The 18441-nt window shown below is 43.3% G+C and overlaps 1 protein-coding gene across 2 annotated transcripts in view; it reads left to right on the top strand.

The window, feature by feature from the left end:
* The window catches only part of kcnh2b (potassium voltage-gated channel, subfamily H (eag-related), member 2b), a 146677-nt gene that overhangs the window by 121921 nt on the left and 6315 nt on the right, over positions 1-18441 (top strand). For both annotated transcript variants that reach the window (XM_035412184.1, XM_035412185.1), the window contains 4 exons: positions 11379-11801; positions 14036-14426; positions 16312-16511; positions 18181-18433. In XM_035412184.1, coding sequence (XP_035268075.1) covers positions 11379-11801; positions 14036-14426; positions 16312-16511; positions 18181-18433 — 1267 coding nt within the window. The remainder of the gene's footprint in view (positions 1-11378; positions 11802-14035; positions 14427-16311; positions 16512-18180; positions 18434-18441) is intronic.

Here is an 18441-nt window from a genome sequence, read left to right as displayed (position 1 = left end):
GCCTTTATAAGAGGGCATTCTTAATCGTGACACTCTTTAACACTTGACTTTCATTGTTAGAAATTCCGTGTTCAGTGGAATTAATGAAAAACAACTGTTTTTGCGGGAGAAAAAAAAGTTAAACCTATATATTATTATTAAAATGAGGGTCAAAGTTCCACAGCGGTTACATTCAGTTCCCTTTGTTTTTGTGGAAACAGTTCAGTTGGGTCATCCATTGGCATCTTTTCACTAAATATATTTACTCTGTTATTTTGCTGCCTACTAACATTGTTTGCTAAATAGTGTAAGCTGACCACTTAACGACTTTATCCATACAATTTAAGGGCTGACACGTTTGTTCATGCGTAAGATGATGACAGTGTGCTGTTAGTCTGCGGAAAGCTCTGGAAGAGAGACGTCAGGACCGAACCGCAGGTGGGGGCGGGACCGCCAGCACGTGTGTGTAGGAGACGCACGCATGAGACAGAGGAGGGGGCTCCTCCGCGCGTCACAGGGCCCCCCCCTCCCCCCCTCCCTCCCCGGGGCTCCGCCATCTCTCTCACCGCCTCACGTGGCTCTCCCGACGGCTTCGGCGGCGTCACGAGCAGCGCGGACGGGGCAGCGGTGCAGCGGCAAAATCGCCCGGGCACAAATCACAAACCCAGAGCATCACGGCGCCGTAGGTGATGTCACCGGGCAGGTTCCCCCCAGTGGGAGTGTGCAGTCACCCACCCCCTGCTCTTGTGGCCCCTGCTGTCTTTAAACCGTACCTGAACAGCTGTTTCTGGCTGCTGGCTGATTCCTACTCCAGTTCTCGTGGCTCTTGCAATCGGCTGAAGCTCCAGTTCATCGTGTTATTAAAGTGTGGACGTTCAGCATTAATGTAACGGATGTTAATGAAGAGAGCAAGCCCCCAGTGGAACAGAGTGGGTCAGAGTCACATGCCCGTTGAGGTGGGCTTGAGCCCTTTTAAAATAGTTGTGTTCTGATCTTTGTGATGTACCGCATTCCTTCACTTTTAATCAAACAATGGGAAATTATTAGATTGTTCATCAGTCACCCTTACCCAGTGTGAACTGTGACATGACTATGAAAACAAATATCTTACAGGAGCGCTGTGCTTTTTGTGGAAATACTCCATGGGTCACGGTGCATTATTACAGTGTTGAACAAAAGTGTTAAATGCGTGCACACAATAGCATAAGCTGACAGCACTGGTGCATGAGCAATGCATCTTCTGCATCTTTAGATTTGGAGAATGACATTTGATTCTGATAAATCAGAGCGATTTCAACATTTATAAAACGGTATGCATTTATAAAACAAGGGAATAGATACTGGTGATATGATACAGACTCCAAACAGTCAGATCAGCCAGAGGAGTGACTCTGGCTGAGCGATAAGATGGGGGTATAATACTGACTGGGAAAGACCCTCCCATTTTGCGTCACACCGCGCGAGTTCTGGGCTCAACTGTCACTGCCATTGTGCAGATTCAGTTGCGCTTCAGGGCATCACTGTACTAAGCAGAAGCACACTGTTGAGGCCAGAGGACACACTTCTGTAATGAAAAGTTTTAAATGTGGCCCCCTCCTTTTGTATTTATGTTCCCTCTATTGCTTGCCAATCCACTTTATTACCTGCTTTTTTTCTTGTAAAGGCGTAATGGTGAGATGAGACTGGTAGTAGTATTTTAGTGTTTTGTTCAATAAAACAGCTGCGATGGCGGGGTTTCCCGCTATTTCAATTTCAAGTGACTCAGCTGGAAGTTGTTCTGTCGTACAGTATTTGCTCGATTACATTTTTCAGAGAGACTGATTTTTGCAAGTTGGAGTTTGATTCTTGTGGGTTTCGGATGGATTTCTTAAAGGTTATTGAAACCATGGGCAGAGAGCTGTCACTAAGATGACTAATCTTAGATTAATTCTTAAAAATTTCTTTCTAGACCTGTTTCTGTAACTTGATGACGATTTTGTTTTTATTACACATAAGCCAGCATGCATATAATGTATTTTTTCAGTTAGCAAATCTTTCCTTAAGTAATGAGCATGATGATAAAATTTTAAAGAGAACATTATGCAGTGTGTTGAGAAAGCCAGTGGGAACTATTAAAGATTCAGGAGATTGATGTTGGTTTCACTATGAAAACACTGCCCTTTGTTACATTTTAATGGGATCAGTTGGCAGTATCAAGTAAAAGGTTGTACTGAAAGCCAAGCTTAGTTACACTGTTATACTGCAATTGCACCATGTTTAATCTACTTTGAATTGCATAAAGTAATAAAGAAATTAGTGTCTGTAATTGTTAATCACAATAATTGCAATCATGTACAGTTTGCCCAAAGTCAGGTGACCTATCTATAGTGATGTCACTTGAGCAATCACAGTGCAATTGAATGTTCTTTGATTGAGTTATTCATTTATTTGACCTCAAATTAGATCGACATCATAACTGGAATACATTACGGCAGCAGTCAGTTTTATTCAATTCAGTTTCATTTGTATTTTCTTTTGGCAGAGACACTGTCACGAAGATGCTTTACAGTGGAAATGAGGAAAAAAAACAGGCCTGAACCCCCCAAAAAACAAGCAGTTGAGGTACAGTAAAATAAAAAAATAAATAAAGAACAGCCCAGTGGGAAGAAAAACACTCAAATTGTGGCAAGAAAAACATCCCTAATGGGAAGAAATCTCAGGACAAAACCCAGCTATAGAGGTGTAGCCCATCATCCAGTGGGTCTTTAATAAATACATACATCATCCAGGTAAATACTAATTAAGCACTTATCAGTATTGACAAGGGTGGCCTCGGGATATCTGAGACCCTAGTAATGCAGTGTTTACTGCAGATATTGAAGTCACTGAATGTTTAATGCCTTCAGATATGCCTTCTGATATGTATCCTCTCTGACAGGCTCTACCACACAATGCAAACATCAATAGGGTTCTAATTCAATGCTGACAAAGGTGAAGTGGATAAATCCTTCTTGAGTTCCCAGTCCACCTGTATCTCATCTTCCAGCCCTCCTTACACAGCAGCAGAAGTTCTTCTGACAGATGAGCGACAGAGTCCATGATCTGGTGATCGCAAGCCTTAGATGTGCCCCATGGAGCTCCATTCAGAGAAGCCCACATCAACAGGTGGATCTGTTAAGGGTTTGAAGCAAGTGGAACCCCACTTGCATAGTTTTTTTTTTTTTTTTTTGCAAGATTTTAATGGGGCATAACCCTCTTTTTCAAGTTGCTGGGAAATGGCCTAGAGATTTGATGGAAAGGAATTTTTATGTGTGACCTGTTTTTGTTTTGGGATGTTTTGTTAGGATCATTAAAAAATCGTTGCCCATGTGGTTGTTACCCAAGGCTTACAGTTTATGTATAATTGTAGGGCATAACATCCATCTGTAAAACGTCTACAGTAGGTCAGACAGGGACAAAGATTTTAAATAGAAGACAGGCACATGTAATTCCCCTGTGGGAGTAACCTACTGAAGATCATTTTGGCCTTTTGTGAGATGTGCATTTCAGAGGTGCCAAAGAGAACATTTGTTTTCCGTCTAACAAGCCATGTGTTCTTGTAAAGCTTGGCTTATATTATTATTATTATTATTATTATTATTATTATTATTACACAGAGAATTTGGTCTCACCACAAGGAGACCCCTAAGGCCCTTTAGAGGTCTACTGTTAAACACTGACTAAGCCCAACTCTGCATTAGCCTTTTTTTTGCAGAGGATGGCTATATCATAGTAGCACAGCCAATGTATTCTGGAAGATACTGACCATTCTTTCTCAGGTTGGAGGGGGTTTGTAAGACACGTGACGTGGGACTCCAGGGGTGAAGCTGTCCTTCCCCTTGGCACTCAAAAGCAGTGTACGTCAGCCAGGCTCTATTCATACAGAGACCTTCACCCCAGCCTCTCGCTGGGTGTCACGTGTCTCAAAGGTCACTCCGGCAGGAGAGACGAGAAGGTTGGGGAATGCAGACACTAAACCCGCTAAATCCCCTGAGACGGTGCAGGAGATGAAGCCGTAGCCCTGCGACATGTCTGTGCGGGTTTACACAAGCAGTCGCTCCTGACACGTAGCTCTGGTGCTTCTGAGAGGAGACCTGTCACTTTCCAGCCGCGTGTGTGAACACACTGCCCTGCACTGTCCTCTCCCCCTCACGACCTTCCCTTTGTGGGGAAGCACAGCGTTAAACTGACGCAGCTGTGTTTATATATAGGCTTGCATATTGGCTATGCCTCAGGAGGAACGGTAGGGTGAGGCTTCTGAGTTGCACCTTTCTTGGATCCTTGGACATCGCCTTGTTAATGAAAAACTAGCTTTCACTGTGATTGCAGAGGATGGCGTACGTTAATTAAAATGAATGACTCTTGGGACTATCCCAAGCAAATGAGAAGAAGGGGGAATGTTTGAACATGTGACAAGTCTCCAGGGTAAACACCCCCCACCCCTTCCCCACCCTCTGTGTTTAATTTTTCAGGGGTTTGGCTTTTAGACCGAAAAAAAAACATTTGCCTTAATGAGCCCATGGTCCCGCTCTGCACAGAGAATATATGACATCAGGAAGGAGGCGTGCCTTTTCTCGACCACCGGAACCTGACCTTAATGCAAGTGAGCTACAGTGAGAATACAGCTCACATGATTGGAAACGTAAGAAAGGCGTTCCAAATCAATGTTTGATATCCCCTTTGCCGGTGTTTGCTGAAGGTACAGGCAACAGCGGGGCCAGCCCTACAAACGCGAATGTCTGTGACTGAGTGATCTGGCTGAGTGATGAAGTTACACCATTGGTCGGCCGAGTTATGAAGTTACACCATTGGTCAGCCAGATCACGTGTGTTAGGTCCAGCCATATACTAGGTTTTGACCTGGTCTTGTTAATGAAGAGTCTGTCATCTCCCATGCATTTCTGAAGCAGTAAAATGAGGGGGAACTTCTATTTCCTTGCAGGGAAGAGATGGAGCCAAATCCTGGCTTTATTGAAAATAGGAGTTCTGCCCTTTTCTCACCTTTTACATGGACATGGGCCATTAAAAACAATGTTTTGTGAAATATGATTGGATTTGTAAAGGCTTTTATAGAGCATTTATTTTTATCCACTTTACGATATCATTAACAGTCCCTAACTTAATTTTAATGCATGCTTTAAATCTTTTTTTGACTGAACATCTGTTCCCCAGAGGTGTGTTTATATGAAAAAGACAGTTTTTGGTACTGTGCTATTCTCTACCTAAACTTGTGGTAAAGAAAGCTTCATCTCTATAACCTTTAAGGGTAAAGGAATCCAGTATAAAGTAGTGCCTAAGACTGTGAAAGTGTTCTTGTACAGGTGTACTACTGTACTTAAGTTTACATGTGTGGAAGCTGGTTTCAGATCTACTGAAACATGGAGGTTCACACTGGATAAACGATTATGCAAGGGCTGTCATTTTTCATAAACATCTGACGGGATCTTGTCTCTTGTTATTATTTTGGATCTGTATTATTGCTGCGGAACACAAATTTCCTTTCTAACATGACATCATACTTTAGATAACATATTATATTACAGTCACTTAGCAGACGCTCTTATCCAGCACGATGTACAGTTGATTAGATTTTTTTATTTTCTATTAGTTAATAATGTGAGCCGATGCTTTTTCTCCCCAATTTGGATTGTCCAATCATGCTCATGTTGCAATGCTCGTGGCAGCCGCCGGTGTTGATTCGGGAGAGAGCTCAGATGAGCATGAGCACTCCTTCAAAGTGTGAAATCATCTGTCGACTCATCACTCCGCTGTTCACAAGTTGGGCTCACACAGACACGAGCCAGGGGTAGACACCGCACATGAAGCTTAACGGGCAGACTTATCGGCACCCCATCATCCGGGGGGGGGGGGGGGGGGGGGGGGGGGGGGTGGCTGGAGAGCGATGAGACGCTGTCGTTCCAGCTGACTAAAGCCTTCAAATCCCCGGGCGATGCTAGATACCATTGATTTTTTTCTATATTTTTTTAACTATAGCTCTTTGCATATACACATTTTTAGTAAGTACTACTTTTACACATTTCAGTCTTATGAAGATTCCCTGATTTTGATAGGTTCTCGCTTTTCACAGAAAACCTTAATATATTACAATTCTTATCAGTATCAATATTTTAACAATATATGATGCAGCACTGAGGTATGAATAACCATAATTAATCTAAAATTACTAAATAATTGCCATTTTTCTCAAGATGCAATTCAAGAAAAGAAAACATGGGGGTTCAAGAGCTTTGCATTAAACTTTGCATTAAATTTCTTGAAATAGTGGTTGGCAGCTGCTTTTTTTGGCTCCCCAGGGATATTCTGAATGGCCCTCTCATCATATCACATATCTAAAAATAGAACAAGCAACACTCTAGTTTGAGTCTCAGTTGGACAGGGCTACAAGAACGCACAGCAGTAAATGCATTGTGTTGAAAATCCATTCTTTTAATCGGAGGTAACTGGAAGAGGTGAATTTTTTTTTTGGCTTGCAGGTGAAAGAGAACCCAATTTAGACAAGTCATTTGCCCATGGCAGAAGAACATTCAGTTCCATAAACTTCTCCGAGCCTGTCTTCATGGACGTCCAGTGTTTGAGGGTTTTGTGAGATTTTGTGAGATATTGTGAGTCAGTTCTTTGTTGAATAGTGCTTTACAGCGGTTCACCTGGGAATGAAAGCTGGTTCTATGCCCACTTTCTTCACGACTACATTACGCCTGCCTGCAGTTAAAAGGGAGTAAAAAATACAAAGCATTGTTTATTCATTTCTGACTGTAATTAGTTAGTGTTGCAATCAAAATGTGACTGTGCTTTTGGATGAGCAGAAAAGATTAATTGTCTATATTGACTGATCCTTATTTTGAGTGCAAGATGTTGGAAAAACTGCCTTTAGAAATGAATATGGGGACAAATCGAAAGAAATAACCTTCAGACCTCAATCTATCACAAATGGCAGTTTTGCTTTGGAAATCTGTGAACTGGCAAAAACACGATTCATTAAATGCACTCTTTTTACATATGGGATTTCAGAATGAGCTTTATAAAATATATATGTACGTGTTTTTATGAGCTTTTCAGTTAAAAGGATTTTAAAAGGTCTATGGGACTCTGAAATTGTAAAGTTACATTGCCCCAACTGCATGCATTTTTTATGACATACCAGCTACCTAGTAAGCCACAAAGCCCCTGTGTACCATTTAATCTAATCCACATTGGACTGTACCCAAAACATGTGCAAATCTGTGTGAGTAAACCTGCGGTGTTTTCATTCTTACACACATACTTTCCGGAATCTCATGGTCACAAGACGTATTTGCTTCATTTTGTAGCACAAAGGATAGAGCAAACTGGTTTCTGTAAAAAAATTAAAATAAAAAAGTAAATGAACGCCCCCAGAATCAGTTTTGATTGAAGGAATATGGTCACACCTTTGGGAATTCCACCTTCATCTCTGTTCTTGACACCATAAGGTGGGAGGAGGAAATGGCTTTTCTTCTAATTTCAGAGGCAGCTTGCCCATAATTTTGAGCTACCTCTCAGAACTGCTGTTTCACCTCTCATTTTAGTGACTCACATCTCCCCTGCCACAGTTCCACTCAACAGCCATTGCCTCTCACGACTGCTCGGCCTCGCGCCTGAGTAACTGCTCAGCTAAATAAGAGGGGGAGTTTATGAATTCAGCACAACTGCTTGACCGCAATTGGTGCCAAATTGAATGTATTTATGTGTGGTGCTTTCGTAAGAGGGATGATGCATACCCAGTTTCTGTGGCACATTCTAGCCGTGCCTTCCTTGTGTCCATTAGCCGAGAAAGGTTAATGTTTGGAATTTTCCAGAATGCTCAGTTAAAGGATATTGGATCACTCTTGACTGCAGTCAGAGCTATGTTGCGATGCAGCTCAGGGACTATTCGGTTTATGAGCAGGCCAGCTATCCTCCCCATTTCAAAAACTGTTCAGACAATCTATCAGTAGTGCCTCAGGCCTGGCATTGTGAAATGGATCGATTTTTGTGTTGATTCCAAAATATCTTGTCCTTGGGAAATGAATGTCTTGCACCCTGTAACGCACTCCTCTGTGCCAAAGAAGTGTTTTTAAACAAACTTATGGGCAGTCTACTCCCTGAGGTTGGTGATTCATTAGACTCGAACCTGTGTTTACCCTCTTAGGAGTGAAGAACGGCTCTTAAATCGTATAGGTCCATATAAACAGCCATTTTCCGATGTATTTATGTTAAGTGAAACATTGTCTTTTTCATATAAAATGTGAGTACTCTTATTGTACTACATACAAGGGACAAGACAGCAGGAATTATTTTCTTCTTAAGAAGGTCAAGTTTAATGATATTGACATGGAACAGTTCCGGGTAGACAGAACAATTTGATTTGAAATGAGAGAGTTTTTCATAATCTGTATCTGTATTCGGATGTGATTGGGTTCGCACAGCTCAGCTGTAATCCGTGCTGGCAGAGCATGGGCGGAGGGCTCGGCTGTCGCTAGAAAAACAGATGTCACGGGGAAGCTCGAGAGCCGAGAACGCTCTCTGCTATTATAATGGAGTTATATTGGTTAATAAATTAGAGCCGCGAATGATTTAGCTCTCGTTCCTTTCCGGTGGGATCTGAAGCCTGTAGCAGCACCTGCTCCTGCAGCGCGGTCTCTCGGTACGGGTCGTGACTCTGCCGCACCGCGTGGGATCCAGGCTCTGCTGCGGTACGGGCCCAACCCGAGCAGGGCGGAGCTGGGCTCCTGCGGGCGAGAGAGACCCGCCGTCACGAGCGGAGGGTCCGAGGCCGCCTCGTTCCGCACCGCAGAGAGACGGAGGCTTCTTCACATCAAACAACGACGGACAGATCTGCAGCTGACAGCTTTTTATTACAAAACGCTCGCCAGTCGTGTCAGACTTGCTGATCAACACGTTGCAACAGCAGCAGCATTATAAAGGAAAACATATCACAGTCTTCCAAAAAAAGAAGAAAAAATGGAGAATGGGGAAAGCCCTGTGTATTCATTCAGTAGGTCCAGTTACAGAGAGCCGGAATACAAAGACCGTCGGATGTGAACTAACCTGCGGCAGAACACTGCATTGGACGGCCTATCTGAATACAGAGAACAGTGTTGGCACAGTGTCTATTCCATTCTGTCCCCACCCAGATAATTTGACACACAGGCACGCCCTCTGAGGTTATAACAGTGCAGTGCCATCAACGGCTTAGATGCTGTCTTGACTACCAAATGCATGCTCCCATTCATTCACATACGTGCTTCATCCCATTTCAAATGCAACACGGTCACAAACGCAGTATCATTCTGTCATGGGACCGGCTGCTCAATTGACTGCTCTTGTCCTGTACATACAAAATAGCTTTTGTGTCAAGGGCTTTCACAGGGTGCACAATAGTCTCACTTGACAATTCAATAGTAATTGAGTTTTGGTTTTCATCATGCTGTGACATTACTCCAAAAACAATGTTCATTTCAAAATGTCAAGGTGTAATATGTCGAAAACATTTTCAGAGTCTCGATTTTCTGTAAAATGCTATTCAGACTGCCCCATGAGGACAGGGAATGTTTTAATAATTCCTGCAAATTTCCTTTTTCTCAGTGGCAATATACAGGGAACATTTTGCCACAACGTGATATCTCTGGTAACCAAAACCAATATTGCACCATCATTGGGGTTAATTTGGTAAGATGACTATTTGATGACATGCGTCGTGTGAAAAGGACCCACTGTAGGTTGTTTCTGTGCATTAGCCACTGGAGTGAGTGTAGGGCGCTGTTAGCAGATGCAGTCGTAGATGAGGTTGCCTCAGCTGTTGGTGTCAGAGTCGTTCCCGCTCACTTTACTCACTGCAGTGTGGGGCCAGCACTTCCCTCCCCGAGGCCTTTTCATTGTCCTTCCCAGGGAAAAAAGCAGAATAAAATATTAATTTATGAGTTTCATTAGTCTCTAGTAAACCCTCATGAGCCACCAATGCACTGGGGCATTTCCAAGGCATGTTCTCCCCTCCGCTCTGTCACTCTGCAGTTGTAAAATAGAACACTCTATCAGAAATCTCAAATGGATCAGGGCATGCAGGGCTTTTATCTACAGAATCTATGCAGATGAAAGCCTATGACATTTGAGCGTATTAAATAGGCTTTTCGAAAGGCTGAATGCTTTACCACACTTCCTTGAATCTAGAGGGAATCTACATATTTAATATTTTACAAATCCTAATTCCCTTTTTTAGAAAGGGAAAGGGAAATTGTATTACATATTTTAGGTGCACAAGAGAGAATGTGATGACCCAAAGCTATTTGAATTTGTTAAGAAATCTTGATTTGCACCCCCATCGTTTTTGCAAATGAGGTGTCCTCTGAAATATATAAATGATTTCTGCTGTGTGTATTCGTGTTATACAACTCGTTACACAATGTGCTTGAAATATCTGGATATTTTTATGGCTTCTTTATCACAAAGGGAACCAAGCAAACCGGTGCTTGTTGCAGTAATCTTGTCTTTGAAGAGTTCAAAAGTGTCCCAGTGAGCATGTGCGCGTGTCTACATGACACTAGTTTGTGTCTGCACGCTTGCCTTCATGTGGACTTGGTTTGTCGTTGTCTGTAAACGTTTGTGAGTTTGTGCGTGAGAGAAGTGTGTCTGAACACATGTGTCTGCGCAATATGTTTGTGTTTATGTGTGTAGGTGAAGGGGTTTGTGTGCTCTGCAGTGCTTATGAACAGATGTGTATGTCAGTCTGGTACCTCATTGGATTTCCTGCCTCAAGTGGAAATTACTTTACAAACAGCACATCTCCAGATCAATCAGTGCAGGAAACAATGGCATAGAGTGGGAATGCCCCTAGTTTTTTATTCCTATTTTTTTGTCACAGACTGTACACACCGGAACATTTTGTAATCATTCCACGGGAAATAAATGACAATATTTCATGGCTCAGTGATGCAGAAATGTTTTTCTGTTAGACCAAATAAGTAAATCAGTGGCAGTACCTGTAGGTACGGGTTGGAGGAACAGTCTGGCAGTCCGTGAATTCTACACGGTAAATACAGCAGAACAGTTGTCCTTGCCATTCTCTTTTAGAATTATGTTCGATTCCACAATGGTGAAGGGAATTTGATCATGGATCTAAGTCAGTTGTGGCTCGGTACTCTTCGATCATGATTGGGAGGAAATACTGAGCCAAAACAAATCACCCTTGAATTTGTTTACATGAATTTGAGAGTAAAGATTTGCTGTCAAGTTTCAAGGGATGAGAAACCAAATGTAGAGGTGTTTGTGTATGTATACCTGCTCATATATGTGAGGTTGAATGTGCCATTATAGCGCATGGATGGAGTTTAGAGTCTTACCGCCAGAATCTCCCCCCATGTCTCTCAGGTGCTGTCACTAGGGGCCGACGTCCTCCCAGAGTACAAGCTGCAGGCTCCCCGCATCCACAAATGGACGGTGCTGCACTACAGCCCCTTCAAGGCGGTGTGGGACTGGCTGATCCTCCTGCTGGTCATCTACACGGCCATCTTGACCCCCTACTCCGCCGCATTCCTCCTCAACGACCACGAGGAGGTGGCCATGCACAACTGCAGCTACACCTGCAACACGCTCAGCGTGGTGGACCTCATAGTGGACATCATGTTCATCATCGACATCCTCATCAACTTCCGCACCACCTACGTGAATGTCAACGATGAGGTGGTCAGCCATCCCTTCCGCATTGCCGTGCACTACTTCAAGGGCTGGTTCCTCATCGATATGGTGGCCGCCATTCCCTTCGATCTTCTCATCTACCGTAATGGAGAAGAGGTGAGAATGCTGAGAGCAACCTGGGTAATGTAGTTTCTCAATGAGGCTTGAGATTTCTCTAGTCTCTTGAAATGGCCTTGGCTATGCTTCTACACATTTTCATACACATGCTCAAGTGAATTCCATATTGTGTCTATGTAAGAGATTATTCAAAAGAGCAACTGTCATATGGAAAATATAGTACTTTTTTGTTTTAATCATGAGCACAGGAAGACCTTATGTAGCGCATTAAATTTTATATGAAGGCGCTGTTGTAAAAGTAATGAAATAAAATCAAATCGTTAAAAGTAAACATGGAGTCTGGAGCCCCTGACGGATAAACACTACCACCAAGGGAAAGTGATGACACTGCTCTTAGCTGGAGAAGCATATAGGAAGTGATTGTGCATGAAGGCAGTGCTAGAGGCATCTCTGCTCTGTGTGTTTATCTTCTTCCATCTTAAAGTAACATGGCCATATTTTTCTGTGCTGGATGAGCACTGAGCAGAATTTTTGACCTGGATTAAGTGACACCTAAATCTGGCTCTGTTGAAATTTTCCTGGCAGGACTCAATTCTTAAGGGCCTGACTCAATCTGGTTGCCCCGTTCTTTGCGTCACCCCATATTTATTTGTCATAATTAAATTAAATACTGCAAAACATTAAATACTAATTTAATAGTTTAAATATGACCTGTGATTTAAAAAAAATGCATTAGTATAGCGCTTGATGCATAAACACTACTCCATTCTTAATTCAGAATACACATGTACAGTATAATACTCTTTTGGAGCACCTGTATGTTATTGGCATGCTTCGATTTAGGAAAACCAGTTTAACATTGGAAACATGTATTAGGAAAAGTTGGATCATTTTTCCTAAATTAAATTATAAATTTGGAAATAAATAAATAAATAATAATATGTGCCACAGCTCAGTAAGCTTTGTAGAAGAGCATGCCACTGCATGAAACATCACATTTATTTTCTGTGAGCCTTTGTGTGAATCACAAAATGGGATTTCATTCTTTTCCGAGTCAGAGCACAAAAACAATGACGCAGTCTTTACATTTAATTGTTACATTTGGAGCTTGAATGTCAATTGAAAAGGACAGAATTATCGAGCTGGTCATTCAGGCAGTAAGAGTGCAAAAAATAATTTCATCTGTAAATGCTTTTGCTCCGAGTGAACTGTCCTCAGAAATACAATAACAAGTAACTTTCAAATGACGCATTTTTTAAAACTAAGATGTCCAGTCATCTGACCCACAAGCTATTGACATCCTGTCATTTCATTTCACACAATAAAAATAAGGCACTTTCAACCTGTTTAATCTTCTTGTAATTTATTTGTTGTGCAGGCCATGGATACTCCTCAAGACAAGTATAATCAGTAATAATGAACATGGCAGCTAGTAGCCTCATACTGTAAATAAGCGACAGTGTGTGGCATATGTAGAGTAGTGTGGAGCTATGTTTTACTGCTGCACCAATATTCTGCGTCACTGCTCAAGCCCGACCATCCAAAATTCCCCCTCTCTAGTTCTACATTATTGATACGCTTCCTTTTAACTAAATTACTTCACATGACTGATTTCCTCAGGCAGAGTACCTTTTTATTCTTAAATGAGCTCATCTGACCGTTTTATTTCCGTCTTGATGTCGCGGCTTTCATTTTGTCAAACCGGGGGATTCGGGGGGGGGAGAGAACAGGATGAGCCGAGGAATGTGCTGCCTAAAATTTGACAGGAAACAAGTTGTGCCTTCGCCGAACCATCCGCTGTGGATGCGAGGATTTCTAGAGGGTTTCTGTGCAACTATTCAGCTGATTCATGGGAACCCTCTGATGAGCTGCCAACTTTCAGGAGAAATTTTTTAATTTTAAAAGTCCTGTGACTAAGTGTGCTCAAAGAAGTTCCCATGACACATTTCATTCATTGAGGAGGTGGTTCCCAGTGTTTTGGCTAAGTTCTCAAACGATTTGTCATTATGAACATCTAATCAAACCCCAGTTTAACTAAATAATACCACCCTCTCCACCTCAAGTGAGAGCTTGAATTTCCTCCTCCTATGCTGTCCATCATGCAATTGAGTCCCATACATTTGTGGTGATTGAAGTGGGTTATCCCTTCACTGTAAACCTCTGAGATCCTTCAGTGTGTTACATAGAAGTGCTCCAGTATTGTTTTTAGTATTACCGGGGGTCACTTTGTTCTTGTCTCTTCAAAACACATCCTCTTATCTGCTTCCCACTAGACAACTACTCTGATTGGCCTGCTGAAGACGGCTCGCCTGCTGCGATTGGTGCGCGTGGCGCGCAAGCTGGACCGCTACTCCGAGTACGGCGCGGCGGTGCTCTTCCTGCTCATGTGCACCTTCGCCCTCATCGCGCACTGGCTGGCCTGCATCTGGTACGCCATCGGCAACATGGAGCGCAACGGCTCCATCGGCTGGCTGCACTCCCTGGGGGACCAGCTGGGGAAGCCGTACAACGAGACCATCCGGAGCTCCGGACCGTCCATCAAGGACAAGTACGTGACGGCGCTGTACTTCACCTTCAGCAGCCTGACCAGCGTGGGCTTCGGCAACGTCTCGCCCAACACCAACTCCGAGAAGATCTTCTCCATCTGCGTCATGCTCATAGGCTGTAAGTCTGAGGCCCGTCGCATCCCGGCAGACCGTTAACATCATCCCGTTAAACAATTTAAGGACTGATTATTCATGCCAACAGCGAAGAGCAACACTGATTTATATCATATTATATTATCAAAAGGATGCCCACTGAGGCTCAAGAGTATCCAAGGGTTATGTTTATAAAAGGTCTTATATTTTGAAATATTTTCCCATGTCTATATGATATCTGTATCTAGTCATTGCATATGAAGTCCGGCCAAGGACCCCCTGCAATAATCCATCGCTTAGTATTTTTTTGTAACAGCTGGTAAACAACCAACAGCTGGTAAACAAGCAACCAACTCTATTTCATAATCTGTAGAATAGGTGCTCCACTACTAGAACAGAATAGAATAGAAGTACATATTTTAAACCTATTTGTCTTTTCCTAAGGCTTTTCTGCTCTTGCCTACACCATTAATTTTTGCAACAAACATGATGTGATGTGAAGTGTAATAACAAGCTCAGAAATGCATGGGAAGCAGAACCCAATAAAAGTGATTGGCAGTACTCACACACACAGGAACTGTGTGGTTTCACTGAGCCAGCGTTACGTTCACAACCCCAGCATGCAAGAAATCAACAAATGACAAACATTGGAAAAAGTGCCACACAGTTTCCTGTTATAAATATCTTCCTTCTGTACACTCAGTATCTGGAGGATAATCTTTTTTCTCAGTATGAGAAGGATTGCTTCTGTGATTTGGCCAACCCAATTCAAGTTTTCTAAAAATGTACTGAGACAGAATGGTCAATCAGTCGGGGGTGGGATCAATACCATTTAGGTTCAGTCCATTCAGGAAATGAATTGAAATTCAATTCATTAGTGAAAAAATGTTGATATAACAATTTTTCAGCTAAATAGCAGAACTGAAGTGGGATTGCCCCACCCCCTGCAATCAATGCCATCTTTCATACTATAGTTTTGATATGGTAAGTGTTGGCAATGTTGGCATTATCAACAAAATCAATGATTGATTACAGCTGTATTTAAATAAAACTGTCTCAAAAGAAAATGTATTCATAAAATTGCATTATTGTTCAGTGTACAAAATGTGGTTAACACTGAAAACATTGCTGTGTACTGTTAAAAAGCTGACATGGCTACAGGTGTTAATACAGGCAGTGTAGAGCGTGAAGCTATCATGATCAGTAACACTCTTTAATATGTAGACAAGCTGTTTAAAAACCCACAGAGATCTGTTCTGACCATACCAGGCAAAAAAAGTGACATTCATTACCCAGCAGACAGATATCTTTATCTCCCTGACCACAGTACCAGAGGATTGGCATTTCATGTCTGTGCATGAGGCAGCAGCTTGCACTGCTATTTTACCATGGAGCCATTTACGCAAGGCAAAATGATATATTTATCGCCTTCATACTGGCAGGCTTGCTGCTGAACAATATCAGATAAGGAAGTCTGCTTGATTTACCAGATGTTTCGTTAAATTATAGATTTATGTAAACATAAGCTTGTCAGCCGTGGCTTTTTTCAATCAGTCATGAGCTTCGAAGGGGAAAAATACTGGAATACTGAAGCTATATTTGGCTCCAAAACAAGCTCCTTTCCCTGGGAGAAATTCTTCAAACGGGTGACACATATTAAAATTAACGTTTCAGCATGTTTCACAGTGGTGGTAGTGGAGCGCGTGAACAGCAAATCTCTTTTTACTTATTATACTGTGGCTTTATATGCATTCATCCTCCTCTCCCACTGCTTCTGCATGTGTTTCCTGACCCTCATTTCTCTCTCTCTCTCTCTCTCTCTCTCTCTCTCTCTCTCTCTCCCTCTCCCTCTCTCTCTCTCTCTCTCTCTCTCTCTCTCTCTCTCTCTTTTTTTTTTTATCTCCGGATAGCCCTGATGTACGCCAGCATCTTCGGAAATGTCTCCGCGATCATCCAGCGCCTGTACTCTGGCACCGCCCGGTACCACACCCAGATGCTGCGGGTCCGAGAGTTCATCCGCTTCCACCAGATCCCCAACCCGCTGCGTCAGCGCCTGGAGGAGTACTTCCAGCACGCCTGGTCCTACACCAACGGCATCGACATGAACGCGGTCAGTTCTGCAGCCTGCGGTCCTCTGGCTTAAAGCTGACCACAACCGCATGTGGAGGTGTTACATCATATGAACACCACGCGACATTCTCTCAGACACATCTTCCTGCACCTTTTTTCTGTTCTTAAAGTGCACCAAAAAAATACAACTGAGGTATGTTTCCGCTTAGTCAGAATAGTATCTGTCCATTCAGTTCTCAATGGAACCATGCAAAAATTAAGCCCTGTGGATGTTTGTGAGTGTGAGTAATCACAGGATTATATTTAGAAAGAGTAGTTGCTGTTGAATTTTTCGTTTATAAATCTTTTGGCGCTTTGAGGCCACACGAAGATGGCCCCCCCGCAGGGTCCGTTTTATTAGGGTGTGCTGCAGCGAATATCTAGAAAACCTGTCACATTCCAGCAAATCTGTCTGGATGGTCAGATACTACTTCGGGTTGGTGGAAGCATGCCTTCATTTCATTTTTGGGTGAACTGGCCTTTTAAATATGACCTGGAATATTTATGTAATTATTAAAAATGTATATCAGTGGCCAACTTCAAACTGTGGCTGGAATACCTGCTGGGTAATGCATAGCTTGTGATGACATCACCCAGAGAGGGAGGGATTCAGTTGGCATGGTTACCCTGACCTCATCCCTCTCCCGCCATTTGCAGTATCTGCTCAGTTAGGCGTCTGCCTGTCAGTCAGGCTGTGCAGTTATTGAGTGCAGCGGCTCAGGTGGTCTAGCAGGTGGCTTGCGCAGTGAAAGAAGCAAGCAGCTGACTAAACACCTTTTGAAGACGTGCATGCCTGTCTTCACCCTCTCAAACAAACAGAAGATGTTGCAGCGATGATACAAGCCTACAGTTACGATCAAATATTCCAAACTCTTGAAGGTCCAATGAATATTGTGGAAAAAAGATTAAAATGCAACAGTCATACGGTGATAATGTAAACATTAGATATTCTGATGTACCTCTGTAGTGGTTATTGCACATTTTGTTTAGTTTAATGTCTGTGCCTAATGATAAAGAATATGAAAATGACCATCACACACACCAATGATTGTGTTAGTCAGTGCAGCGGCATTCCTTAATGGTGGAACGAAGACTCAATTGTTTATTTCTTATTTATTTGCTGCTAATTGTCTCAAGAAAATGGCTCCCAAAAACAATTAATCTTCGCTACTCATCCAAATCTGAGCATTGGAGATTCCCGGTCGTGTGCGTTGCTTCTGTGAGAGGGGTAGATGAGGTGATCCCCCTCATGTGCGTTACTACTGTAGGAGGGGTAGATCAGGTGATCCCCCTCATGTGCGTTACTACTGTAGGAGTGTAGATCAGGTGATCCCCCTCATGTGCGTTACTACTGTAGGAGGGGTAGATCAGGTGATCCCGCTCATGTGTGTTACTACTGTAGGAGGGGTAGATCAGGTGATCCCGGTCGGGTGCGTTACTTCCGTAGGAGTGTAGATCAGGTGATCCCGCTCATGTGCGTTACTACTGTAGGAGGGGTAGATCAGGTGATCCCGGTCGGGTGCGTTACTTCCGTAGGAGTGTAGATCAGGTGATCCCGCTCATGTGCGTTACTACTGTAGGAGGGGTAGATCAGGTGATCCCGGTCGGGTGCGTTACTTCTGTAGGAGTGTAGATCAGGTGACTGACAGTCCTTGCGCTGTCCTCTCCAGGTGTTGAAGGGCTTCCCGGAGTGCCTGCAGGCGGACATCTGCCTGCACCTGAACCGCACCCTGCTGCAGAACTGCAAGGCCTTCAAGGGCTCCACCAAGGGCTGCCTGCGCGCGCTCGCCATGAAGTTCAAGACCACGCACGCGCCGCCCGGCGACACCCTGGTGCACGCCGGCGACGTGCTCACCGCCCTCTACTTCATCTCCCGCGGCTCCATCGAGATCCTGCGCGGCGACGTGGTGGTCGCCATCCTCGGTGCGTCA

This window comes from Anguilla anguilla, chromosome 4 (assembly GCF_013347855.1).
Source record: "Anguilla anguilla isolate fAngAng1 chromosome 4, fAngAng1.pri, whole genome shotgun sequence".
Classification (NCBI taxonomy): Eukaryota; Metazoa; Chordata; class Actinopteri; order Anguilliformes; family Anguillidae; genus Anguilla; species Anguilla anguilla.
Note: the sequence above shows the minus strand (reverse complement) of the source record. Positions and strands in the feature narration are given on the sequence as shown.